Raw genomic sequence first — 26967 nt, 5'->3', positions numbered from 1 at the left:
CCAGGGAAGGAAGGAAGGAACCAGAACTTCCTTTGCCCAGTTCCCTGGATCCCATAGGAGAAGTACAAAGAAAGCACTTTTAAGACCATCAAGTGCAAATGTTTTAAGCATGCTTTAAGGTTGTTGTTTTTTTAAAAAAATCTTTAATTGTGTTTCTGTGTGTCCTTTATAATGTTTATATCTCTGCTACCTAATCTTAGATAGGTACACACATGGCCCAGCCCAACATGGCCCAGCCCGACAAGGTTTCATTTATGTCAGATTCAACCCTCATAACAAATAAGTTCGACATCCCTGTTTAAAGCGCTACTGGACTCTTGCTCTTTTGTACTGCTACAGACAGACTAACATGGCTGCCCATTCTCATCCATACCATGGGGTACATAGCGAGGATTCAGCACTGCAGGCAGGACAAAGCGGATGGCCCCATCAGTCTCTGGAGTCAATGCCTGGACATAGCGCAGCTTCAGCATGGCCTTCCCACTGGGAGGAAGGTTTCCCAGGCTGCAGGTGAAGATGTCACTGGTATTTGTCTCTCTCGCAAGCAGGAAGGCTTCCAGTCCTTCACTCAGGGCATCCTTGTATTCCTGCTGGGCCTGTTTTGTAATAGAGGGAGCATGAGGACAAGGAGAGGCTGGCAGAACTCAGCGGCTTTGATACTGTAAATAAGCTCCATGAAGCCTGCTTCCTCTTCTGCTTGCACTTCCATTTGTGAATGGTCATATTGAAAACCACTCGTCTTGCCCAAACAGAAGCGTTAGCAGAGTGAACTCTACAGTACAGGATGTCTAGAGTGCATAGAACTGGTTTGTAGGATCCAAGTCAAAATAAAATACTGTTGGATATGCTGTCTGTGGGGAACACTGAAAGAGGAAGAAACTTGCTCCTGCTAAAGAGATAATAACCTTTCCATAGTGACAGAAAGATGTTTCATGCTGCTCCTGTATCTGAAAAGTTTGCATGAGCAGCACGGCTTCTTTTGGGGGGGGGGGGGTAGAAAAGGCCCAGCAGGAACTCATTTGCATATTAGGCCACACCCCCAACACTAAGCCAACTGGAACTCCTTTCTTGTGCGTTCCTGTTAAAAAAAAAGCCCTGATGAGCAGTAATAGAAACATTTTAATATAAAAAAATCATGATGCAGTGTCTGTGACTTTGAAGGTCTCTTTTTTATTTGCATCCTTTTTTGTAAGTATAGAGATTATTCTGTTTCAGCAACATGCAGTTCTCTTTGTTGTATTTCTGATCAGCTTGTTTTCCTTTCAGAAATACACTGAATTTCTTGCACAATGCCCATGTTATATACTCAGCATATTAATATGCTGACATTCAGGCTTCTGGTTTGGACATTTCCCCATATTATATAGTTGGGTTTTTTTACACAAGCAACCTTCTCTCCCTCCATTATTTCCAAACCATTATATGAAGTGTCTGTATGGTTATCATTACTGCCTATATGTCAACACAACATTATTGTTTCCTTTACCATAATTTAGATATATCCTGCCCCACTCTTTATGCCTCTGATTGTTATTAATGGTGCCTTAATTTGATTTATACTTAAGATTTCCCTTTACAGTACACCCCATCTCACCCTTTTTTAAAACCTCTGAAAACAATTTTGGTTTTTATTTTGATATAGGTATCTCTCTTCAGTATGGTATATGCACCTTCTACATTGTTACTGGCATTCCCTCTCTGACAATATAATTTCAAGTGTATCTATAATCTTTTAAAGCTTTATTGCAACTTTATTTTAAAACATTTTTGCAACATATCTTTATTTTAGTCTTCTCTGGTACCATTATTAATCCTTGGTAACTGAACTTGAACATTCCCCCTTCTCCATACTAGTAGGACTGCTAATATTTCGCTAGAGCCAAACACTTTCTGGGAGAGGGGAGAGGGGAGGAAGGTTCTGAGTGAGGGAACGCCAAAGCTAGTTTCCGTTCAGCTGCCATCACATTTAAAGGGACTGTGTTCTTTTTAAATGCTTTCTCTCCATTGGAAATAATGGAGGATGGGAGCACCTTCTTTGGAGGCTCATAGAATTGGATCCTCTGGTCCAATCTAGTTGACACCTGGAAGGGCAGGGGGGCTGAGGAGAGGCACCAACAGCTATACTGAAAACCTGGTGCCACTACTTAAAAAAGGTCCCCCCTTCAAGCCCCATGGATCAATTCATCATTATATCCTATGGAGGCCTTAAACTGTAATTTGGTAATCTTGTTCATAAATCTAGCTCTGTGAGAACAGTCCAATGCTGTCTGCCCTCCATAAGAAATTTAATTTTAATTAATGTAAGGCCATCCTTTTCCAACTATGTACTTAATTCCATAAGGAGCTCATTCTTTTGAGGGAAAGTTGTATAGCTGTGTTTTTCTTGTTTGCTTTTAAATTGCTATTGTCTGTTACCTGTCTGCCACATTTTTTTTCGCACTGAGCCACCATAGTTAAAAAAGGGAGCATATAGATAATTTGTACAATGAACAAATCGGGAGGGGAGGGGTCATTCAAAAGCTAATATTGTGTGCTCAGGAAACAGTAGTAAATTGAAGATTAAGAACCACTGTTCTAGTCATTCTGTAATGAATGACTAGAAAAACAGTAAAGAAACTCCTATATATATATATATATATATATATATATATATATATATATATATAGGAGACCTGTGGCGCAGAGTGGTAAAGCTGCAGTACTACAGTCCAAGCTCTCTGCTCACGACCTGCAGTACTACAGCCCAAGCTCTCTGCTCACTGGCAGAAGCTGGGTTCATGTAGCTGGCTCAAGGTTGACTCAGCCTTCCATCCTTCTGAGTTTGGTAAAAGGAGTACTGGGGGGAAAGTGTAGATGACTGGGGAAGGCAATGACAAACCACCCCATAAAAAGTCTGTGGTGAAAACGTCGTGATGTGACATCACCTCAGAGTCAGAAATGACTCGTGCTTGCTATATTTTTATATATATATATATATATATATATATATATATATATATATATATATATATGTAGTTTGATAGTCCTATGAGGAAAGGTTGAAGGAGCTGGGGATGTTTAGCCTGGAGAGGAGGCGGCTGAGAGGTGATATGATCACCATCTTCAAGTACTTGAAGGGCTGTCATATAGAGGATGGTGTGGAATTGTTTTCTGTGGCCCCAGAAGGTAGGACCAGAACCAATGGGTTGAAATTAAATCAAAAGAGTTTCTGGCTCAACATTAGGAAGAACTTCTTGACCGTTAGAGCGATTCCTCAGTGGAACAGGCTTCCTCGGGAGGTGGTGGGCTCCCCTTCCTTGGAGGTTTTTAAACAGAGGCTAGATGGCCATCTGACAGCATTGAAGATCCTGTGAATTTAGGGGGAGGTGTTTGTGAGTTTCCTGCATTGTGCAGGGGTTGGACTAGATGACCCCGGGGGTGCCTTCCAACTCTATGATATACAAAACTTCAAAATGTGTAATCGAGTCAGCATCATATATTATTCATTACAGCATCTTCACCTACTTTCATACTAAAATGTTCTGAAAATATATGAATAGGGCAGCACAATACAAGAAGTGTGTTATGCAAAAGATCTTTTAAAAATATATTTTCCATAATTTATTCGGAGCACAAAATACACATGCTCTGGACTTGCCTTACAGAAGCTTCTGGCTTCCCTTTGAAACTAAGTCCCCATATTCCCCACAACTTTTCTACATCCATTCTACATCTTTTCTCAGATCTGGGCCTCAATCCGTGTCCCACCAATCAGGCCCTCGAAGGCATAGATGGCAGCTTCATCATCCAGAGGGAAAACGAAGGTAACTTCCACAGGGTTCTTTTCTTCATTCTTATACCGAAGCTCAGAAGCTACATCAGCCACGAAACCGTGGACCACCACATTCACAGAGATGCTTTGCAAGGGCACTGGCACAGGAGAACAATGAAGATGTGTGAGTTTGAAGCAAATTACCCCCCTTGGGTATGTGTGAGAAGTACATTCAGCAGCCACACACTAGGTTTCCCTTGCTTCATACTGTTAAAAAAAAAGTCGTTCTCTGTGTAAGCACCGAGCTGTTACTGACCCATGGGTGACGTCACATCAGGACGTTCTCTTGGCAGACTTAATGAGGTGGTTTGCCATTGACTTCCTCAGTCATCTATCTACACTTTCCCCCCAGCAAGCTGGGTACTCATTTTACCAACCTCGGAAGGATGGAAGGCTGAGTCAACCTTGAGCCGGCTACCTGAACTCAGCTTCCACTGGGATTGAACTCAGGTTATGAACAGAACTTGGACTGCAGTACTGCAGCTTACCACTCTGCGCCACAGGGCTGTTACTGTTACTTCATACAGTTACATTAGGTAAAATAAAATAACTTCAAATGTTGGAAATCTTTTTATTTTTAGCAGCATGTAAAATGTCAGGCCTAATTTTATAATCTCAACAGCTAGGCACACCCAACTAAATAAACTTGTGGAGGTGATTTACCTGGCTCTTGAGAGTTTGTGACAAGACCACAGACTGTCATGGTGGATGACGTCTGGAGAGGAGCCCTCTGTCTTGAAGACCGACCCCCCAGCTGAGCACAACAAATATGGAATTTCTGTTTTCAGTTACAGGGACAGAAGGAGCTTGCTTGAGAGTAGCATGCATTGTGAGGAAAAGCCCCCTACTTTTCATACACATGGACATCATGATCGCCAGTGTGGTTGCCAGGGTGCCTGGAGATTTGACTCTCACACATCTGCTCTAAGAAGTGGACTTTGCTTACAGTTTCTAAGGCTTATATGGCAGCTTTGCATTCTACATCTCTGAAGGGTGTGAGCCAGAACTACAGACATGCTCCAGCTGCTCCTTGTGTGCCCAGTCTTGGCCACTGCAGTGGAAGAAGCCAGGCCACCATGTTTCCAGCCTGGCTCCATGGACCTAAAGCTAACAACAGCAGAATCCATCTTGCTTTCCTGATCCAAGCATACCCTGCCAGGCTAGACTCATTCCTTCTTAGTGGGAAAGTCACACGTACACACCCTGAGCCTGCAAGCAACCCATCTGTTTTATGAATGGATTAATAGCTCAACTGTTGATCCTAATTGCTCAGCAATACCAGAACAATAAATCTTGCCCAGCAGAAGATGAGAAAGAGGAAGGACATCTCCTGTCTTCATCAAGTCTTTTGTCTTACTCGGGTGGTACCTAGGCCATGCATTTGATTCCCTATTGTCACCTTCCCAGCTAATCCCATTTAATCTTAAGTATCCAGCCATTTCCATTCTCACCCTAGTCTAATACCTTGGAGCCGCCCCAGGCAGCATTGCAGCTTGGAAATTTCCAGCTTCACCAGACTAAGGTGAAGTTCATTGGTCAAAACTGGCATCCAATTAGGTGTCAGTAAGGAATGTCCAGCCCTCTTGAACCTCCCATCTCTCCTCCCTTGGACCTCCCAGTCCCTAAGGGTCTGAGGAAGCCTATTTAACCTCTGACCCAACTCCACTCATGTGTGCCTTCTATTCAGCAACCCACCTTCCGCTGTCTAGATCCATCCCCAATTCTGGCCACAGTTTTGGGTCCATTTCCCCTGTCCTCTCATGTCGCCATTGGAACCTTCCTGGAAGAACTACGATGGTAAATATCGCCCTGTATGTCTACCCTGATATGTGTCCCTATCAATCTATCTATTTTTCCTAGACCTGTATGAATGTGTGAATGTTTTGTATTTTTACCTTGTATGAAAGAAATATTATTCTAAATAAATTACAATTGGTTTTCATTAAATTAGAGTCCTTTATTGAGCATTGACTCTCTGATCGGTTGAGCCTCGTATACACAGATAATAAAAGATTCCTGTTGGGACAACTGTCTCTCAATCTAATTCCCCAATCTCATTTTGAGAGCAGTTTCCCTAACAGAAATTGGTGGAGAAAGCGTTGGCATTATCCTGTTTGTGTGAACACACGCGTGTCTTCATACAGACAGACGTAAGGTTGCACCGTTCAGAAAGTCTTGCTAGCGAGGCTATTGCATGAGTGATTGAGTGAATGAGTTCTGTGTGAAAGGCTCTAGCGAGCATCTCTGTACTTGTGGGTTGGGCTGCCCCCATTTCTATCATTCAACTGGACTTCTCAGCCGCACCTAGGAGGCCAGGCACCTCGAAAGAGGACTGAGCCCGATAGAACGCAAGGGGGAAGTCCCGTGAAGTCTGGCCGCCGTCCCGAGGCCTTTCTAAACGCGTCTATCGTGGGAGGGAATGTCAGGACAGGCTAGGATTGTTTAAGATCTGGATAGAGCACCCTTCCCTTCTCCCTTTTCTTTAGAGCTTAGTGCACACACGCACACACACTACATACATACTCAGACACCTACACACACACACCCAAGTCCTTACACGAGTCTGGGCCAAGGCTAGTCTAAGGCACCCGACAGTCAAGAAGGCAGGCAGGCCAGTGGACCGATGCAATCTGACTGACGGGCAACATTTTGGGTCGAGGCGCAGCCGGCGGCTGGCTCATTCCCCTAACTGTAGTCGAGGCGCAGCCGGCGGCTGGCTCACTACCCTTTCTTTGGATCGAGGCGCAGCCGGCGGCTGGCTCGTTCCCTTAACTGTAGTTGAGGCGCAGCCGGCGGCTGGCTCACTACCCCTTTCTTTGGGTCGAGGCGCAGCCGGCGGCTGGCTCGTTCCCTTAACTGTAGTTGAGGCGCAGCCGGCGGCTGGCTCACTACCCCTTTCCTGGATCGAGGCGCAGCCGGCGGCTGGCTCGTTCCCTTTAACTGTAGTTGAGGCGCAGCCGGCGGCTGGCTCACTACCCTTTCTTTGGATCGAGGCGCAGCCGGCGGCTGGCTCGTTCCCTTAACTGTAGTTGAGGCGCAGCCGGCGGCTGGCTCACTACCCTTTCTTTGGTCAAGGCGCGGCCGGCGGCTGGCTTGACATTTAAACCCCTAACCAAAGTCAAATAAAGAAAACTAACATACGCCGCCATGCAACGCTTGGCCGAGAAGGAAGAAATCCCCAAGCTAGAAAAGTGGCTGATAAAGAAAGGAGATAACCCTTGGAAGAAGGGAGCCTTTGGCGAAGGCCCAGACCCCCTTCAGACCCTCCGAGAGACCTTAGACGAATTAAGCAAAGACAAAAAGATCAGCTCTGGAAAAAAAGATCTTTTTGCCACGTGGGGCTTGTTTGAAGCCCTACGAGATAGCACTACCCTGAATAAGCAACTCAGGGAACAGCTTACCCAGAGGGAAGAGCAAATAAAACAGCAAGAGGTGCAGATAGAAAGAAAGGAACAAGAATTAGAGGCAAGCCTTAAGAAACATGCAGAGGTGCTGGAGGATGAGTTCCGGAAGCATACCGCGGAAAAGGAACTCTTACTCCAGTCCCATGCAGCAGAGATAGATACAATTCGGCAAAACCATGAGGCAGAAAAAGCAGAATTTCGGCAAAACCATGAGGCAGAAAAAGCAGAATTAGGTAGAAGACATGCCGCAGAGATAAATAGACTGGTGGCGGAAAACAATAGCTTGGACCTCGACTGGCAACATGCAAGTCGAACCATAGAAGAGATTAAGGCAGAGAAACACACCTTAAACTTAGTGCATCAAGACACCATGTCCGCTCTGAAAAAGGCCCAAGTGCAGTTAAAAGCATTGGACAAAGAGCTGGAACAAACAAAAGCCCGAAATGAAAAACTGCAACATGCCATAGAATATGCCTCAGAAAAGAGCCGAAGGGCGAGAGACGCAGCCAGCCATGAGGCATGTAAAAGGGAGATAGCGGCCCTACGAAAGAAATTAGACCTTAAGAAAACTTTCATAGCCACTGTTTCGGCCCCTGACCTCTATGATTTCACATCAGATGAGGAGAGTGAGGATGAAGAGGTGGTAGAAGGAAATAAAAACAGCTCAGCCCCAGTCCGTCCTGTGGTCACTAAAAAGACCACAGCCAGAAAACAGAATGAAGCTGAATCTGTAAAAATAATGAGGGAAACCTTTGGAAAACTGGGAGAATGGTTGGCAAACCAAGGATCAAACCCTTGGTACCCAGAGTTCTTCCAGGGAATGGATATCCTGGAGGGACTTAGGAATTTCTTTGACAACCACTGTGAATCTATAGGATCCGAATTGGACAGGTTTGTTGCATGGGGCTTGTTCACAGCATTGCAAGCCTCAGTGGAACATACCAAAGATGCCCAAAAGCTCTATGGGGAAACCTACCAAAACTTAGAAAAGTCAGAAGCTAAGCTAAAAGAATGCCAGGAGCAGGCTGCCCGTAAGGTAGAAGAGCAGCAAAAACAGGTATCCTCTAAGCTTAGGAAGACAGAAGCTTGGTTAAAAACTTATGAGAAGGAGGTAGAAAGGTTCAGGGATGAGAGATATGAGTACCTAATAGACAAACAAAATTTAACCCACTCTCTCCATGAGGCCAAATGGAGACTGGAGAATGCTTTAAAGCATGCCCAAGAATCTGAGAAGAAGGCTGCTGTTTTAGAAACACAGCTCACTCAAGCACAATTAAATAGAAAAGGCCAGTACCCTGTTTACTGGAATCAGGAACAGGACGGGCATGGAAAAGAAAGCCAGAACTGGAAGTTCCAAAACAGTGGCTTTGGTTCCAGCTCTTCTTGCCATCCCCAGCTTGCCCCAAGGGTTCCCCTCTACAAGCAGGCTTATGCTCCTAGGCGACGCTGTCCTCACTCAGCCCAGTGGGCCCCTCGAGACAAAGTCAGAATGGTAGCTTGGTCCCAGCTTAGAGCCACTGGAGCAGACATGAGGCAGTTTGATAAGCAGCCCACACATGTGCTACTTGCTGCCCTTTCAGATGCCATGAAGCCACCAGGGCACATGGCTCCCAGAGCCACAGAGTGTGCAGAAAATGGAGATAGCTTCCCCAAGGCTACTGCTGTGGAAGACTTCCCTAATAAGGAAAGGGTAGGGAAACTTACAAATCCTACTCAGGAAAAAGATTTAGAAATCCAAAAGCTTGCTGAGAAAAATCTGGAATGTCAGCAAAAGTTAGAAGCTAGTAGCAGGAAAGAAAAGGAAACTGCCAGTCTCCTGCAACATGTCCTGGAGTCTTGCAGGGCCACAGAGAGGAGACTGGAAATTCTGGAAGTGCAGGATAAAAGGAAATATGGCGGGGCAAACCCAGTTGTGCAGCCCCAGACTTCTTTCCCCCATGAAAATGAGAAAACAGTCCCTATTTCAGTTCTCTTACCCCAGAATCATGAAGGAAATGTGGTCTCTGAGCCTATGCAGAGTTCCACAATCATGGCACAAGGTATTCATTTTAGCAAGGACTTGCTCCAGACACTCCTACATGAGCAAGTCTCAGCCCTTCTGGCTAGAAATTTACTGTCTTTATCTCATCCCATTTGGGGAATTTGAAAGCCAGAATTCTGTGGAACTTCAGAGAATGGTAGTCCCACATGGGCAGGCAAGGTTCCTTTGTCTCTGAACCTTCCCCCACCCAAAGGAAAATCTAACATCTAGACTTGAATGTCTCTTAAAACAGAGAGATCTGGCTTTATCAGGTTTAAAGGTAACAAGGGCGCCTTTTCCCTTGACTAAATAAGAAAACATACAAGCAATGACTTGGACTACAATTAGACCAGGCCATTTCTCCAGGTAAGGCCTGGAGATCTCCTGGAATCCCAGCAAGGGTTCCAGCCTGCAGAGTTAGTTTTTCTCTGCAGGGTAATGGGAGCTTGATGTAATATATATATTTAGTTTAACCCTTTAAAGATGCCAGCATCAATTACCTGAGGAAGAGAGACTGAACTAGTTTTTGTTCATTCAAAGCATTTAGAGCAAAATGTAAGAAACTGACTAGTTTTAACTTTCAAATTGGCTGAATGAAAATCTGTGAAACTCCCAAGTTCATCCTTCTCTCTCTCGCTTATAAAGTCAGAAAATATTTATTTCCTCAGTTCTATGAATTTTAAATGGTATAGCCTCTGAGCTTGTACAGAGTGCCTGCAGATTGGCCCAAATAGAACTGGCTAAAGTATTGCAAATGCTCAGCACTCCTGCCATCAGGAAGAAATGCTAATTGTTCTCCCTCTTGCTCAATGGAAATCTGTAGCAGTAAAGATCTGATAAGTAACTAAGGCAAAGAAATAGAATTTTAAATGCATTGCCCTGAGAAATTAAATTTTTGTTTATCTCAGGTCTCCTTAAGGTACAAGCAACTCAGTGTCGTTGAGAGAAAGCCTCATTTTCTTATAGACCTATAACTAGCCAGTGGCAAGAGGAACCACAGTTTTTGTTCGCCACCATTCTTGTAAAGAACTTTTTGTCCCAGTATCTTCCAGTGGATGGCTGGCTAGGAAAGTTTTCTTGCAGAGCCTCAGAAGAGATCAAATTCAGTGTTTGTAATATAAGAAGTGTTGCCTCTCCTTCTCAAAGGTCACAGCAACACAAGACAGCTAACCTCAAATGGGCAAGTCTGTCATTTAAATCTGAAAGTACAGAAAGGAGAACCTCCAGCTGCAAGAGCAGCAACAACTAATGTAGTACTGATTGGCAAATCTCATGCAGACCTTCTTGAAATAAACTCAGCCAAATCCAGGTTGAGTTAAAGAAACTGGAAAAGAGTTACAATTTTGAGTCCCACCCAGGCAGAAAGCTCATTATTCTTCTCCTCCACCTTTCTTTGTAAAAACTTATCAGGGTCAGATAAGAGAGTACTGGCCAAATCCATTGTGTCTGTTTTAGACTTTGTTAAAGCTAAGCCCTCACTTTACCCAAGAGGGAAGGAATTTTGGTTTGTCTGTTAAAACCCTCCCCGCCTTCTTCATCTAGGGGGGGTGGAAATACAGTTGAGGTATTTATTTATTTATTTATTTTTTGTGCTATTTTGAATTCTCATCTTCTGATTCTGGGTCTAAAAAGATATAATTTCAAAAGTTTTTCATTACCAAACTTTTTTATATTGCAGTCTCTCACAGAGACAGCCTCTTCCCAGCCAGAGAATACCTGGGTGGAAGATGTGCATACTACTGTGTTTTTGTAAGGTCGCCAGTCTCCAGGTGGGACCTGGAGGCCTCTCCCAAAATCATAGCCTTTTCCCCAGTACATTGAGGCTAAGCCTCTGGAGGAAATAAGTGTCCAAGGGAAGGGACTGCATGCCTTGTGATTTTCAAATTTGACCCAAATTTCTAGAAATCTCCAGCCTGGAGCTGGCATCCCACAGCTCTACTTACAGCCAATCCTTCTCTGCTAGAGAAAATCCTCTGCCTGTAAACTGCCCTAATACTAAGAGTTCTCCTAGATTAGAAGCTTTCTTTCTGTTATTTATTTTTGCTGCACCTTTTAAGTCTTAAAATATATATATTTTTTTCTTCTTCTAGTGACTGGTACCAATCTCTCCTATACTCAGATTTTGTAGCTTTAATTTTAAGGGAAGCACTTTTAGGAAATTGCTCCTCAAAGTCTATTGGGCATTCCCAGTGCTTTGTAGTAAAAGGAAAGTGCTTTGCAATCTATAGGCCCTCTGCCAAACAGTAGAGCTAAGAAAATTTTATCTCACAAATTTTGGTTCCTACAAGAAGTATAGGACATCTGTACACTTCCTTGGGGTAAAATTACCCTCTCCCTGTGCTTTTTCTCTCTCAAGCCTCAAGAACTAACACTCTTGTTTTGGCAGAATTCCTGAAAGTTCTTGGTCTCCATTAGAAATTTGGATTCCTCAAATGTACTTCAACTATTGATATCTTCATTTTCTCTCTGAATGCCATTTGCATCATCAATCTTCCCTTTTAGCTATTTGGTGAATCTTGAGTTTTAACTCTAATTTAATCCTGTCTGCCTGTGGAAAGAGGTATCCGCATGTTCTTAAAAGGCCCCACCTTGTGGGCTCAGTATCTTTGTTTGGTCTTAAGCAATATAATGACCACTGAATGGTTCTGCCTCCACCTACTGTATATTTTGTTAGAACTAGACTCTTTCTGAGTGAAAACCCTTTTCTATTTTCCCATGTTCTCAAGGAAATGAGCAATAACCTGTTAGATTCTTAACATAGATTCCCCAGGGTTCATTTCTGATCATGATTTTCTTCTTGCCACTAAATGTCCTTTGTGTTATTTTTGCATCTATAACCAGTTGGCTGAGCCTATCAAGGCTCTCCAAATTAAGTCTTGTTGTATCCTGTTCAAATGTTGGTCTATTTGGTATTTCTGACAGCATGTTGCCTTCCAGCAACACATTCTTTGCACTCTGTGTATGCACAGAGGAAAATCGTTTTCTGGCACAAGCCTTAAACCTGGAGCATTGTGTCATCATCCTAGTTCTACCTTTTACTCCATAAAGGGTTTCTTCTTAAAGGGATATGCTTTCATGCCTCAAGTCTTTCTTTTGACTTGTTCTTGCAACAACTCAGCATTTTTCTCGTGGTACTACAGATGCCTTGCCACATCTTTTCTCTTTTTATGAATTGTTTAATGTGTTTGTCAAGGTGAATTAACCATGACTTGATTTCTAGGATTTGTTTTGTTAAGTTTGCTCATCTTTCCTTTCAATATAGATGTGCAGGGAATCTGGACCTGCAAATCAAGCCTAATGCATGCTCAGTAGTTCTAATTGTTGATAGTCCTGTTAAGAATTGTTTTATGTATGTGTAACCATTATGTTGCTTTTCAGAATTCTTGTTTTGTTAAGTTTTTGTTGAAATCTGTGCTCACATGTGAGATCGTTTTAGCTGAACTAGCCCAGAGAAAAACTGGATTTAGTGGGACCTGATCACCTCACTAATGTCCAGGTTTTTAATTTCTCTGCTCTAGCTCACCTGCCATTTTGGGTATGATCCCTCTCATATAAAGCTAGCTAGCATTGTTCTATTGAGGCCTCAGTTTTTGTTTTTGAAGTTTTTTATATTGTTTTGACAATTTATTATATTCCAAAGCTATAGCAAAGGTTTTCTTTTGTCTCTTCTTTGTGGAACTATTTTCATCATATGGGGGACGCCCCAACTATGGTCAGTTTCCTGGAGCTCCAAGCTTGCGCACAATGTTTTATTTTAAGTTTTATGTTGCAACAAAGAATATTTTGGGTTGTGTTTTCTGAATTGTGTATATTCCTTTCCTTCCTTGACAAGGAAAAGGCCTCCTAAAGTCTTGAATGCTTAGTGTAATAAGGCAGACCTGCCCAATGCAGGCCCCTAACATGACATATGTAAGCTTGTGACGTAAAAGCTCACTGGTCACCACACTCTGGACAGGAGGACACTTCACTAATAGCTTTTTAAGATTCCTTTCTTCATGGTTGAATGTATGCATTTTTGATCTGCTTTCACTGCTCCCTACAATGGTACAGAATCATCTCCATGTTGTCATGTGTGAATGTTTTTGGTTCCTTTTTGGTTCTTTCCTCAAGCCCATTGTTGCTCTATGAACCATCGGTGATACAGGCTGAAAAGCACCATTGCCAATTCCATGCTGGGTTACAGGGAGAATTCCCTTTTAGCAACAATAAAGACAGATTTCGCTGGGTGCTAGGGGGGGTGGGAAGACTCTTTAGTTCACCCTCCACTAGGACTTTCACATACCCAATAGGTACATGGAAGAAGATCCTCCTCAAACCCCAGTATAAGAAGCTTATCAAGGGGGGGAGAAGAAGAAAAGAAGACTCAAGATTAAGATATGGATTCACTTGTAACCATGAACTCTAATGTACCTGTGTGTTTTCCTAATCAATTATTGTCATGATTGTGTGTGATTTATAGATCAATTCTTGTTATTTATCTGGTTTAAATGGCAGTAATGATTTTATGAACTCAACTTTTATTTCAATGATTGTAACCCTGTGTTTTAATACTGTATGCCCTACAATGTTGCCAATGCCTGTTACCCCTGCATCGTAGTATTCAAAGGAAGGAACCTTTGGCCTATTGGGATATTTTTCCAAATTGATTTTTGAATAGTTTAGATAGTGGCTCCAACCTTTTTAGATAGACGGTACACCCCGGTAGACCCCTGAAGCTACGTGGACTCGCTGCCTGTCAACTACAGATATGGACATTGTGTTATTGCAAGACCTCGCCACCAGATGGTGACGTAGGTCTTGAGGGGGGGAACTGTGAGGAAAAGCCCCCTACTTTTCATACACATGGACATCATGATCGCCAGTGTGGTTGCCAGGGTGCCTGGAGATTTGACTCTCACACATCTGCTCTAAGAAGTGGACTTTGCTTACAGTTTCTAAGGCTTATATGGCAGCTTTGCATTCTACATCTCTGAAGGGTGTGAGCCAGAACTACAGACATGCTCCAGCTGCTCCTTGTGTGCCCAGTCTTGGCCACTGCAGTGGAAGAAGCCAGGCCACCATGTTTCCAGCCTGGCTCCATGGACCTAAAGCTAACAACAGCAGAATCCATCTTGCTTTCCTGATCCAAGCATACCCTGCCAGGCTAGACTCATTCCTTCTTAGTGGGAAAGTCACACGTACACACCCTGAGCCTGCAAGCAACCCATCTGTTTTATGAATGGATTAATAGCTCAACTGTTGATCCTAATTGCTCAGCAATACCAGAACAATAAATCTTGCCCAGCAGAAGATGAGAAAGAGGAAGGACATCTCCTGTCTTCATCAAGTCTTTTGTCTTACTCGGGTGGTACCTAGGCCATGCATTTGATTCCCTATTGTCACCTTCCCAGCTAATCCCATTTAATCTTAAGTATCCAGCCATTTCCATTCTCACCCTAGTCTAATACCTTGGAGCCGCCCCAGGCAGCATTGCAGCTTGGAAATTTCCAGCTTCACCAGACTAAGGTGAAGTTCATTGGTCAAAACTGGCATCCAATTAGGTGTCAGTAAGGAATGTCCAGCCCTCTTGAACCTCCCATCTCTCCTCCCTTGGACCTCCCAGTCCCTAAGGGTCTGAGGAAGCCTATTTAACCTCTGACCCAACTCCACTCATGTGTGCCTTCTATTCAGCAACCCACCTTCCGCTGTCTAGATCCATCCCCAATTCTGGCCACAGTTTTGGGTCCATTTCCCCTGTCCTCTCATGTCGCCATTGGAACCTTCCTGGAAGAACTACGATGGTAAATATCGCCCTGTATGTCTACCCTGATATGTGTCCCTATCAATCTATCTATTTTTCCTAGACCTGTATGAATGTGTGAATGTTTTGTATTTTTACCTTGTATGAAAGAACTATTATTCTGAATAAATTACAATTAGAGTCCTTTATTGAGCATTGACTCTCTGATCGGTTGAGCCTGGTATACACAGATAATAAAAGATTCCTTTTTAGGGCCAGCTGTCTCTCAATCTAATTCCCCAATCTCATTTTGAGAGCAGTTTCCCTAACAGCATTGGACAATGAACTGTTTAAAAGCTGACAGTCAGAGGCATTTTCTTTGTGTTGATTCATTTTGAATAGACACGCCTGATTATGGTTTTCAGTAGTATGGATTAGAAGCCACACTCCATGTAATGCACTTAACTGAAGGACACGGGAAAACCAGGATACCATTCAGCAACCATGAGCTCAGAAACCCAATTAAAGGACACTGAGATACTAGGACTGATTCATGAGTTGTTGGAATTGCCAGGGCTTTTTTTGTAGAAAAGGCTCAGCAAGAACTCATTTGTATGTTAGGCCACACCCCCTGACATCACCATTGTTTTGCATTCCTGTGAGTTCCTGCTCAAACAAAAAAAGCCCAGCAGGAATTCATTTTGTATATTAGGCCACCCCTGACACCAAGCCAGCCAGAACTGCATTCCTGTGAGTTCCTGCTCAAACAAAAACAGAAAGAAAAGAAAAGAAAAGGCCTCGGGAATTGTTTTCCCAAACTTTACTGATGAATTCCAAATTCCCATTTGAAAATTTTTGATTAAATAGGCTACCAGTGAACTCCTGTGATGAGGCAGGACTTCTGGATTCTGCAAGGGAGCTGCCTTCAGAAATGTGGTGTGTGTGTGTGTGTGGGGGGGGGATATCTGTCTCTCTCTGAGTTACTCCCAGCATTCCACAATTAAGGATACATCAATCCCCAATTTTGACATATTTATTTCCCTCACTGTTTCCTCCCAGAAATGAACCCAAACAAATGATAACCATATAAACTAAGCTTATTATCCCTGTTTGACACTTGAGCCTGTTGCCTGTTAAACATCTTCATTACATTGTATGATTATTTAATATCCTCTACCTATAAGGATGGAATGGTAATTTCCATTTTTGTTTCTATTTCCAACTTGAATCTAATTGGGCCTTCCTGGTAACTAACCCATCCCTCCTGAATACAATGGTTAAGAAAATTCTGTTTCACAATATCTGAAGAAGTGTGCTTGTACACGAAAACTTGTACCTTGAATAAAACTACGTTGATCTTAAAAGTGCCACTGGACTCAAACTTTGTTCTGTTATATGTGATCCAGTTCAGATAAAGTACATAAACCCAAAAGGGAGACATGATTCCCCTATCTCCAACCAAGTTACCTCACCAGGTTCAAGGCTGCTCTTTTCTTATACGAAGTACCTTTTCACAGAACCTGCATGTGCCAGTTAGGAATGATGGGCTCTTAACAGAATGCTTGTCACACCAAAATAAACTTTATTCTAATCCAACCTCTAAACTCTAACAAAATGCCAAAAAAAACCTTGCTAAACTGATGCTCCATCATCACTGTCATCATTTTATTTAATTTTTATCCCGCCCTTTCCGCACGCAGGCTCAGGGTGGGTTACAATATAAGGCTCCCAGCAGTACAACAAAGACTACTACTATAGAAACTTTAGCTCTTAAAAACAAGATGATATTCTGAAAAATTATTCCACAGTGTCCTGGCAGTGTATGACAATAGGAAAAGAGAGGCCAGAGGCTAAAATTTTTTCCAATGGTAGTTTATTGCTTTCAGGTAGACCAGAGCAAACCTTACAGTCCAGTGACCCAACAATTTACAGCAGATTGTGAGTGCAGGAGCCAGATGGAGTTTGATGCCCACTTCCACACCAAAAGCTCTGTGTTGAAGACCCTGCAGAACTGGAAAAAGATCCCACAGGGCCCTGATCTCTATTGGGAGCTGGTTCCACCAGGTTGGGGGCAGAGCCAAGAACACTCTGGTCCTGGTTGAGGCAAGGCAGATGTCTTTTGGGCCAGGGACTTCCAGCAAATGAAAGTCCAAAGACCACAAGGCCCACTGGGGCAGGTATGGAGAGAGGCAGTCTTGTAGGTATGTTGGTGCTTGGCAGGGCTTTTTTTGTTTTTTTTTTAGGAGGAACGCACAGGGACACAGTTTTGGGTGGCTCATTGTCGGGGGTGTGACCTAATATACAAATGAGTTCCTGCTGGGCTTTTTCTACACCGCCCCCCCTTAAAAAAAAGCCCTGGTCTTTGGCCAATTTTTTTTCCTCAACCCATTTAAACTGAGGCTGGCTCACCCCACCCTGCCTCACTTTGAGTGAAGTTCCCTGGCCTCTGATCGGCTGACAGTCACTTGGATATGCATGAAGCAAAATACAAGGACTTCTTGTTAAATGGATCAGATAGGAGGTAAGGCGAAAGACCTCTCTCTGCCTGAGACCCTAGAGCAGGGGTGGCCAAACTTGTTTATTGTAAGAGCCACATAGAATAAACTTTAGATGTTTGAGAGCCACAAGTCATGAACATCAGATGTTTGAGAGCTGTGAGACAAGGAAGGAAGGAAGGAAAATAAATGGAGAGGAGAAAGAGAAAGGTGGAAAGAAAGCAATTTTAACTTTAAAAGCATTCTCGAAGCTGCTGGCTGGCTTGGCGAAGTGATTTAAAGAGAGAAATGCCTTTTCCAAGCCAGCCAAGGGGGCAGATGGGGCTCCAGATTCACACAATGTGTGTAAAAGAACCACATGTGGCTTCTGAGCTGTAGTTTGGCCACCACTGCCTTAGACAGCTGCTGCTAGACCGAGCAGACAATCCTGACTTGATCCAATGCTCTGATTTAGGATTAGGCAGCTTCATGTCTTCATATGAGAATTAGGGTTTAGGGAAATGGGAGCCCAGGCTATCCTAGTCTGCGCCCCCCTCCACCACCCGCAGGGGACATATCCTCCCTAACCATTAACTTGGCTGCGGATCATCTGGGTGCAATGGGTATTTCTTACAGAAGGATCTAGTAGGGAATGCATCTGGATAATTTTTGCTTGGGTCCCGGCCCCGAGCGGTGTGCAGACTGCAGGCTGGTTAAAAAACGACCCCGCGTGTCTTCTCAGAAAGAAAGAATCGCGTTACCTTGACGGGTTTGAGGCACCTTCTTACTTCTTTCCGTGTCGGCGGAGCTGAATCGAAAGCAAAGCTGCAGCCGGAAGTTTGCATGCCATCCCTGTTAGCCCCACCTCTGCCAGGATGAAGCGCCCACAAATTCCTTCTGTTTCCCAGAAGGGGGCGTTAAGTGTGCGCTGAGCATGAACGGGGAGCTGAGGAGGAATCTAAGTTTCAAATTTTAACTGATCTTTGATTGTAATAACTTCGACCGGCAAGGAATGCGAGTTCTTTGCTTATGTGTCATGAAGGAAGAAGCGCTGTAGGGTTTGTGGGGAGATCTGGCAGAGCCTGCCAACTGGGGTGTGTCGCCCGTCAGCCTCCTGGTGAAATTAAACATTGGGCGTTTTCCCAGAGCTTACCTTCAGCGCGCAGCGTCTGCGCGGATTTCCCACCAACTGCTCCGCATAACCAGGAAGAGCCGCGGCTTTTGCATCACTATCGTAAACTGGGGCGTTTTCGCACAGGGCTTACCCCGGAGCGACGTCCCTCTTCACCGCACAGTGTCTGCTCGGATTTCGCACCAACTGCTCCGCAGAGCCGCGAAGAGCCGCGGCTTTTGCGTCGCAAATGTAAACTGTTTTTTGGTGGTTTACATTTGTGACGCAAAAGCCGCGGCACTTCGCGGCTCTTCCTGGTTCTGCGGACCAGTTGGTGCGAAATCTGCGCAGACGCTGCGCGGTGAAGAGGGACGTTGCTCCGGGGTAAGCTCTGTGGGAAAACGCCCGTTGCTTACTCCCGCAAGATTCGCATGGAGCTCCCACTGGAAGGGTCAATTGCCAACGTAAACAATCCCTGAAGCAGGTTGTGTTACAAGAGTGGTCCGGACGCAAGAGCACAGTAGGAGCTTTAGAACTGATATGAATCCAGGCCTCTCAGTCCAACAGTCGTCTTCACCAAAACTCCATTGTAGCTTTTTAATACTTATTGACGCCTCTTGCCCCTCCAAATCTGGCACTTGAGAGAATTCTGTCCAGGCTCTGAGAAACATGTTTTGTGTCCATGAAATTACTGTTCACTCTCTCTTCTCTTTGGCATTTTTGGAAAATGGTGATGTGCATGCAGAATGATGCTACCGCAGGTAAGAAATCAAAATGAAACACCCCCTCCTCCAAAGGTATTCTCTGATAGCGTTAGCAGATAGGGAACAGCTCAGTATGAGGGCATGCTACCTATAGTTTAACCTCGGTGGATCCTTAGTTGCTTCCAGCTTAAAGGCATTATTATTATGGATGTAGCACCATGGCTAAAATTACTGAACTTCTAGGCTGTATCGTCAGGAGCTGGAGAGCCACAATACTGAGTCAGCCCTTTGGTCCACTGAGATCAGCAGTGCCTACTCCGACCAGCAGCAGCTCTCCAGGGTCTCAGTCAGACATCATTCATGTCACCTCCTTCTTGATCCCTTTAACTGGAGATTGAACCTGGGACCTTCTGAGTGCAAAGCAGACACACTACTACTGAGCCCCAGCCTGTTGTCACCACATGCTGCTCCCCTCCCCCATGCTCCTCCTTCAAATATCATACTTTTGGGGATTAATTAGGTCTTCCTGCATCTCTTCCTGAAGTCAAAATCCTAGTCTACAATATGTTAATGGCATAAAATAATCACCATCCTTCATGCACAGCTGGTATGGATTTAGAGGCCATCTCTCCATTTCCCCTTTCTCCCACATCATTGTGATTTCTCTGGTTGATCTACTGCAATTTTTTTTTTGCAGAACAGAAGCACAGCCTCTGCATGGGCTTGCTCTCTTTTTTCACCATCTCATCAGAATGTGTATTTAGGCACATGCAGTTTGTTGGCATTACAGGAAAGTATACGTTCCATTGTTGATGTCTAAACTGATTGTTGTAGCGAATTGGATTCTGTAAGTTTTATCATGGAGTGAGATGGATAAACTAACAAGAACTCTAAGAGACTATGATTTGGAAGTGTTTAAAAGGGAGTGGAAGAAATTTAGAGGTTATGTAGAGAAAGAATGGAACGTAAAAAGACATTGGACAATTCTTTAACAATGAGTATTAGATAAAGGTAGAATATGAATTTAGATAGTTATAGTTTAAGGTACCTTTATAAGTGAACTTTAAGTATATAACTTTGGTGGGAGTCTAGAAACGGAGGGAGGGGGGATTAGAAAATTATCATATGGGTTAGGGATAGAGATGACTTAAATGGATATTGTTACCATATGCTATCAATAAAATTGTTTAAACAAAAAAATAAACTGATTGTTGTAGCTACCATTTTTAATGACATTTTTTTAAAATTAAAAAAAAATAGGGGCCCCGTGCGCAGAGTGGTAAAGCAGCATTACTGCAGTACTGTGTTCTGAACTCTCTGCTCAGTCACAACCTGAGTTCTATCCCAGTGAAAGCTGGTTCAGGTAGCTGGCCCAAGGTTGACTCAGCCTTCCATCCTTCCAAGGTCGGTAAAATGAGTACCCAGCTTGCTGGGGGGAAAGTGTAAAAGACTGGGGAAGGCAGTGGCAAACCACCCCATAAAAAGTCTGCCATGAAAACGTGAAAGCAATGTCACCCCAGAGTCGGAAACGACTGATGCTTGCACAGGGGAATGTCAAGTCTGATGTTTCAATAACGAGACCTTTGTTGATAAAAGTTTCTAGTTTATTGTAACATGTTGTTAGACTATAGAACGAAATTGAAAGACTGGCGTTTATACAATCAGAGCCAACATTTAAGGTATACATCAAAGGAATTCTTGAGGGAGGGGTACTCTATGCAGGGCACATTCACACATTGATGTTACTATTTCGTTCTCAGGCCTGGGTCGTCCTTGAGCATCTTCTTGGCACCATGCCCCTCTGAGAAGGCTCCGTAATCTCGTTCCCATATTCCCATTTCAAAATAAGGCTACATAAGGCTACATAAGGAGGGGAGTGAGGAGAGTTCGAGCTAGCAGCATTGGCATACAGTGTGGTTTTACCCAGGATCCTTTTCCTGAACCAAAGAAATGATTTAGCTACACATAGAAACTACAGCAGACTTGACAGGACCTTTCCTTTTTTTAAAAAAGGGAACGCCACTTTCTACTTTATGGTGAGCATTTATCTAAGGGATGTCTTGGGAGGGGACATCTGAGACTTTGACTTGTATGATTTCTGAAGAGGTCACCATAATGTGGGCTCTGAGGAAATAGTTGCTGAAGTTTGAGAACTGACAATCCATCTGAACTTCAGTCTCCTTTCGCTATAATATTCCAATTCCCTACTCTTCTACAACTTCACCACCACCTCCCTTGTATAGCCTGCCTTATGCCTTATGCAGCTGAGACTTCAATCCTTTGCTGTTAATTGGGAGGAACCTTCATTGAATGCTCTGCAATCCCATGGCTCCTATTCAGATTTCCCTTTATGAGCTTTCTGGGTCCAATTCCAGGTGGTGGGGCTGTGCTTTACAGTTCTGCATGTCCTGGGGATCACACAGTTGAAGGACTGCCTTCCTTGCATGTTCCTATACATTAGCTTGGTTCTTTTCAGCTGTGTGTGTCAGTATCCCTCACACAATTGAAGCCACATTCAGCAATAGATTGGAACTGAACTATTTCAGTGGCCACTCATGTTTCTGGAAAAGATCAGACCTCCTACCCTTCTAATGATACTACAAAACAGATCTGCTCAGGATAATTTTTAGAATCATCTGAACCTGGGCAGAGAAGAAATACCCTCAAGTGGATGACATAAGGTGATTTTAGACTAGTTTGAACATTTGTATTTAATCTTTGTTTTATAAAGTATTTACATTCTGAACCACCTTGGAGGGTGAGCTGCTGAGGAGAAAGGTAGACATATGGCTTTTTAAAAAATTAAAAATACATTGAAAAGAATGGAAGGTTGTGAATTTTCCATTTATTTTTTCTTTGATGCATTTGTTCTTTGGTACACAGAAGTAAACACCATCAGACACCATATTTATTGCTCACACACCTAATTAGCAGCTGTATAATTCACCTAGAATATATTCTCCATATTCTACCAATGCTAAGCATTTACAACCAGAGAGCTTGCAGTGGAGAGTCTTGAGTACTATGGATGCCATATGTGTTGGGAAAAGAGGACTTGGGAGTATAAGGCACCACATGGCTGAGGAAATAGCAGCAACTTTCAGGCACAGTGGAGTCCCAACACACTGGTAAGGGAGGCTCTCAGGCACCAGAATGAAGGACTATGCAAGGAATTCAGTCAAGTCCTCCTAAAAGCAGCAGGTTACACTTGGGCAGGATGAGAAGAGGAAGCCAAGCAGGAGCTCCAGTTTTAAAGCACAAGAGAGGAGCTCAGAGACCCAAAGTCTGGGGGCTCACGCTGCTGCCCAGCACTGCATTGCCAGTTTTCAAACAGTCCGCAAGCCAAGACCCTACAAGACATAGAGAAAGGGTTACAGAGAAAGTATAATGTCCTCAGGCTGCACTATAGCATCTCTCAGCAGGGTGGGGTGTGGGAAGGGTTCTACAAGTCTCTTTTTGATGACAAGAAAACTAGATCTTGTTCCAGGTTTAATGCTCTGGGGTGTACAAAGGATCTCATTTAAGTGCGTGGAGCTGTGTGCTCTAGTACAGAAGAGTGAGAGCAAACAACTTCAAACATCAAAAAGAAAACATTATTTTAAAACAACCTATACACAAGAGTCATGCAATGTCAGTTGTCATGGTTCCTCCAGAAAGATCAAGGGGGAAACATAGATGGAGGACTCTGTTTCCTCGAATTTATTAGGTTACAATCTGCCCTTGAAACAACAGCCCACACACATTCACCAAGTCGCTGCCACCACCTGCACACTTGTGTCTCTGTCTCTCTCACACAACCAAAGGCCTGGCTCACTTAAGAGCTGGCATAGATGAAATCAGACCTTTTACACCTAAGAGAAACTGTGTGGTCTCCCAAACGCTTTAACATACGTTTTAAAAGGATTTGGAGAAAACAAGATTAAGAAGGGAAGATGTATGCAATTACTTGTAGGTGAGAGGAGAAAAAAATAAAATGGAAGGATTTCATATACATGGGAGAATGCAAAATAGGCAGACTGCAACAGAAAGCTAATGCATCTTGATTCCACTGATGTCACAGCTGAATGGCTTATAGTTCATAAATCCTAAACCATGTCAGCCTGAGATAGACCTATCCTCTTCCATTGCATGCTCTTGAGAAAGACAATAGTAACTCTCTTTTCAGAGAAAGAATTATGCAGTCCGAAATATCTATCTTGTTGTAACATTTTCAGGGGTTTTTTTAGTCACACCCCTTTGCATGGAAAGGTGCGTTGTCGCCACTTTGGTTGGTGGTAAGCAAACCAGTGGATTACTTTTGGAGGAGAAACCCTACCCCTAGCTATTGGGCTTTCTTATTTGCTGTCCCCTCCGTGCTGTTGCTAGAGACTCAGCCTGAAGGGCACACAACTCCCTTTGCTCCCCCATTACAAACCCTCACCTGCATTTCCTTGAAGCCAGTTGAGTGCTTTTGCTTCCAGCAGCTCCCATTCCTCCCTCTGCTCTGCAGCCTTGGAGTGGAGCCAGAGGATAGCCAGCACAGTTGCCCACACACTGGGGGACACCTAGTGGTGCGGAAAGGGAAGAGAGACACCGAGTCCTGCCTTCTCACAGACCCTGTACAGGCTTAACACTTAACCATGGTCAAGCAAGAAAACTGAAGCTGTTTTCAGACTGGACACACATCAGGATACAAAACCCTGGTTTGCATTAACTATGAGCATTAACATCTTCACTAAGCACACATAAGAACATAAGAGAAGCCATGTTGGATCAGGCCAATGGCTCATCCAGTCCAACACTGTGTCACACAGTGACAAAAAAACCCCCAGATGCCATAGAACATAGTTATGTCAGTTTTCCTCCCTTTCCTCTGGGACTAGCTTCACTATAGGTTTGGAATCAGAATTGAAGGTGATAAACTTGACTAAGCTGTGCATTATGTCCTTTCTTCATCTCAAAATCAGATGAATGGCTTCCTAAAATTGACACTTCCCCACTCAGACACCCATTCAAACACCAGTGTCAAGTCTGTCTATAACTCTGGCTCAAACAAAGAGCATGCTGGGTAGAACCAAAGTATAACCAAATGCTGCTAGCTCATCCTCTCCTATCCCCCCCTCCCATTAGAGAAATGTTCCTGCTTTGAAATGGTAATGTGTGAAAAGTCTTATCTGTGCCTTCTCAGCTCAGGTTTGGGGGAGAGGAAGGAGCCTGGGAGTATCAAGGCCATATGGGCCTCTAATTAACATGAGAATGTATTTGTAACATCAATGTGTGAATGTCCTCTGCACAATCCTCCCTCCCCGTAGGAATCCCTTTGAAGTATACCTTATATGCAATGTATCTACTGTATGTACTTTAGTCTTTTCAAGACCTGGCTTAGGCCACAAGTATCAGTATCAATAAAATAGAGTCTTTGTATGCATACCGACTCATCATTGAATCTGCAGACTTGACAACCAGGCTCTGGCCTTGCCGTAGGACTTACCTGTTCAGGCATTTTGCTCTTGATCTCAGCCTCACTCTGGTCTAGCAGGCTGGCCAGGCTGGAATCGAGGGCCCAGGAGCCATCAGCATTCTGCAGGGAGACCAGCCCCAAGAGAGGGGATTCCTCTTTTGGGGGGGTGGACTCTTCCTCGTTTGAAAGTTCTTAAGAAGTCAGAAGAGTTACCAGATATTATGTAGCCGGGAACACCTCTCTTGTAACATTTTTGCTCTTAGTACTTGCCATGCCTTATTGCTTATTTGAAGAGACTTCTTTTTTAGCAGGCAAGTAGATCCCTAAGGGCAGAAGTTCTGCCTAACTTAAAAGGGCTCCAGGGCACAAAGCTCTGGATGCAACACATTGTTAACATGGAATTTACTGGTGCAAAGTTTTGCGATGGCCACTAGAGGACCTGAAGGCATTAACCAACAATAGCTGAAGTCTCAGTCAACCAGTGTTCTATCCTGATGTCCCTCTCCTCCTTGTATAGTGATTCTCATTCTTATTTCTCACTCAGTTCCCTTTGCCCACTCTACAGTCACCTGATGCTGATGGATTACATTTTATCGGCCCTGCACAATTTATATTTTATTATCTCTTAGGGGACTCTAAGTCAGGTCTAATGGTATGACAGTATCTAGCTCATCCATTAGTCTGTTGGGTCTTTTCTGCCCATTTGTGTATCAAAACCCTTCTGATACATTACCTAAAGAACATGCGACAAAGGCATTATCCTCCAATGTTTCTGTGAAAACACAAAGAACAGAGTCAGTTTAATTGTGTTTTTCTTGCTTGTTTTGAATGTTCCCATTAAGCTGATGTATCTCTTTGTTTTCCATAACTAACTTTCTGGTTCAAGAGAAAAGGCACCTTGACTGGGTTTCTTAAGTTCTATATCATGAGCCTCAAACAGACACCAGTTAAATCACAACTTGTGGCTGAGCCCCTGACAGTCCGCAGATCATATAAATATAAAAATTGAGAAAGATTTTAAACCTCTCTTTTGATGACCAGGTGGCAGATCCCATATAATGTACTCTGCCATGTTTTTTTCTTCCTTTCTTCTTTTTGGCCTTCCTGCCAGACCATAAGTTAGGTGGGAAGTTTTGTTTTGTAATTTAGTATAGGCTAAAAAAGGTTATTTGGTTTCTTGGGATTTTAAGAACTGTTACCCTCTCTTCCCCCCTTCAGGGTCATCTGACAGAGATGAGAATGGCCATCATTCTCTTGAGATAAAGTGCTATGTTTCTTTGAACTGGGTTACATCTTGCTATGTATTGTGGGCTAAGGGGGGGGGGGAAGGGAGCCCACACTTTCCTTGAATAGCTGTTGGTGACTGTGCCTATTGAGTTTGTTACTGGCAAGACTCCTGTAGGGTTTAAGTCTAGCCCTTGTAGCATCTCAATAAAGCTTTGCCTATGTTTTCATAAGCACAAGTTTATTTGAGTGTTACACAGCAGAACCTGACAACAGGCTTCTAGACCTCATGAATTTCAATATCTAAGAAAAGAAAACTAAGAAGCTGAGAGGGTGGTATTTGCCACATCCTTAGAAAAGAGAAAAGGCAGGAAGAGGTACTCACTAATAAAGGGTTGGTGGTTCTCAGACACAAATTCTAGGGCAGGCCTTTTTCTATCAGACTCACCACATTGTGTCTCATGCCGTATCCCCACGCATTTACTGCCCACTCACAATTCAAACATTTCTTCTCAAAATACCAGATTTCCGCAATTTGACCAGTACAGTAACCCAACCACCAGAAGATCTAGGGCAACCCAGTTCAAGAGAGCAACTGACTATCCTGATGCACATTATTTCCTCCTGCCCCTGCCCCCCCAGGGATGTTACTCATGAAACTAGAAAGTTTGGAGCCTGGGTATTGTGTCCAGAATACAAATGGGATCTCTGGCGGTTGCGCTGCTTCTGTTACCTGAACAAATCTTGGGCAAGCGGGCACTCTGAGCAAACATAATGCCTGGGGCTGCACGGGCGCATCGCTTCTTAACGATTGGCATTCCTGCACAGTGTACTAAATTGAGAAGGAAAAGACAGGGTTGGAGTGACTATGCAATTTTCTTTTTTCTTTTTTTTTACCTTAGTTTCCTGTTTCCTCCCCTATGAAGTTGGAAGCAGAATAGACCCTGACAGCTAATGCCTCCAAACTATGTGAGAGAAACATCCAAAGTGCTCTTAAGGACTAAAGTTCCCCATCAAAGGCTAGTGTATCTTCTGTATACTGACTGAAGAAAAACATATG

The 26967-nt window shown here is 43.6% G+C and overlaps 2 protein-coding genes and 1 pseudogene across 2 annotated transcripts in view; all 3 read right to left on the bottom strand.

The window, feature by feature from the left end:
- Window positions 1–4522, bottom strand: part of LOC132583376 (von Willebrand factor A domain-containing protein 5A-like) — a 100770-nt pseudogene extending 96248 nt beyond the window's left edge.
- Window positions 1–26967, bottom strand: part of NDRG2 (NDRG family member 2) — a 307888-nt gene that overhangs the window by 197794 nt on the left and 83127 nt on the right. The gene's annotated exons all lie outside the window — the stretch shown is intronic.
- LOC132584527 (von Willebrand factor A domain-containing protein 5A-like) lies at window positions 22069–26733 on the bottom strand. Its single transcript, XM_060256430.1, has 5 exons — window positions 26641–26733; window positions 25417–25455; window positions 24714–24874; window positions 23664–23787; window positions 22069–22593 (listed from the first exon to the last, which is right to left on the bottom strand). The coding sequence occupies exons 1-5, from the start codon at window positions 26723–26725 to the stop codon at window positions 22514–22516; spliced, it is 489 nt and encodes a 162-aa protein (XP_060112413.1). The 5' UTR covers window positions 26726–26733; the 3' UTR covers window positions 22069–22513.

This window comes from Heteronotia binoei, chromosome 15 (genome assembly GCF_032191835.1).
Source record: "Heteronotia binoei isolate CCM8104 ecotype False Entrance Well chromosome 15, APGP_CSIRO_Hbin_v1, whole genome shotgun sequence".
NCBI classification, from domain to species: domain Eukaryota; kingdom Metazoa; phylum Chordata; class Lepidosauria; order Squamata; family Gekkonidae; genus Heteronotia; species Heteronotia binoei.
Note: the sequence above shows the minus strand (reverse complement) of the source record. Positions and strands in the feature narration are given on the sequence as shown.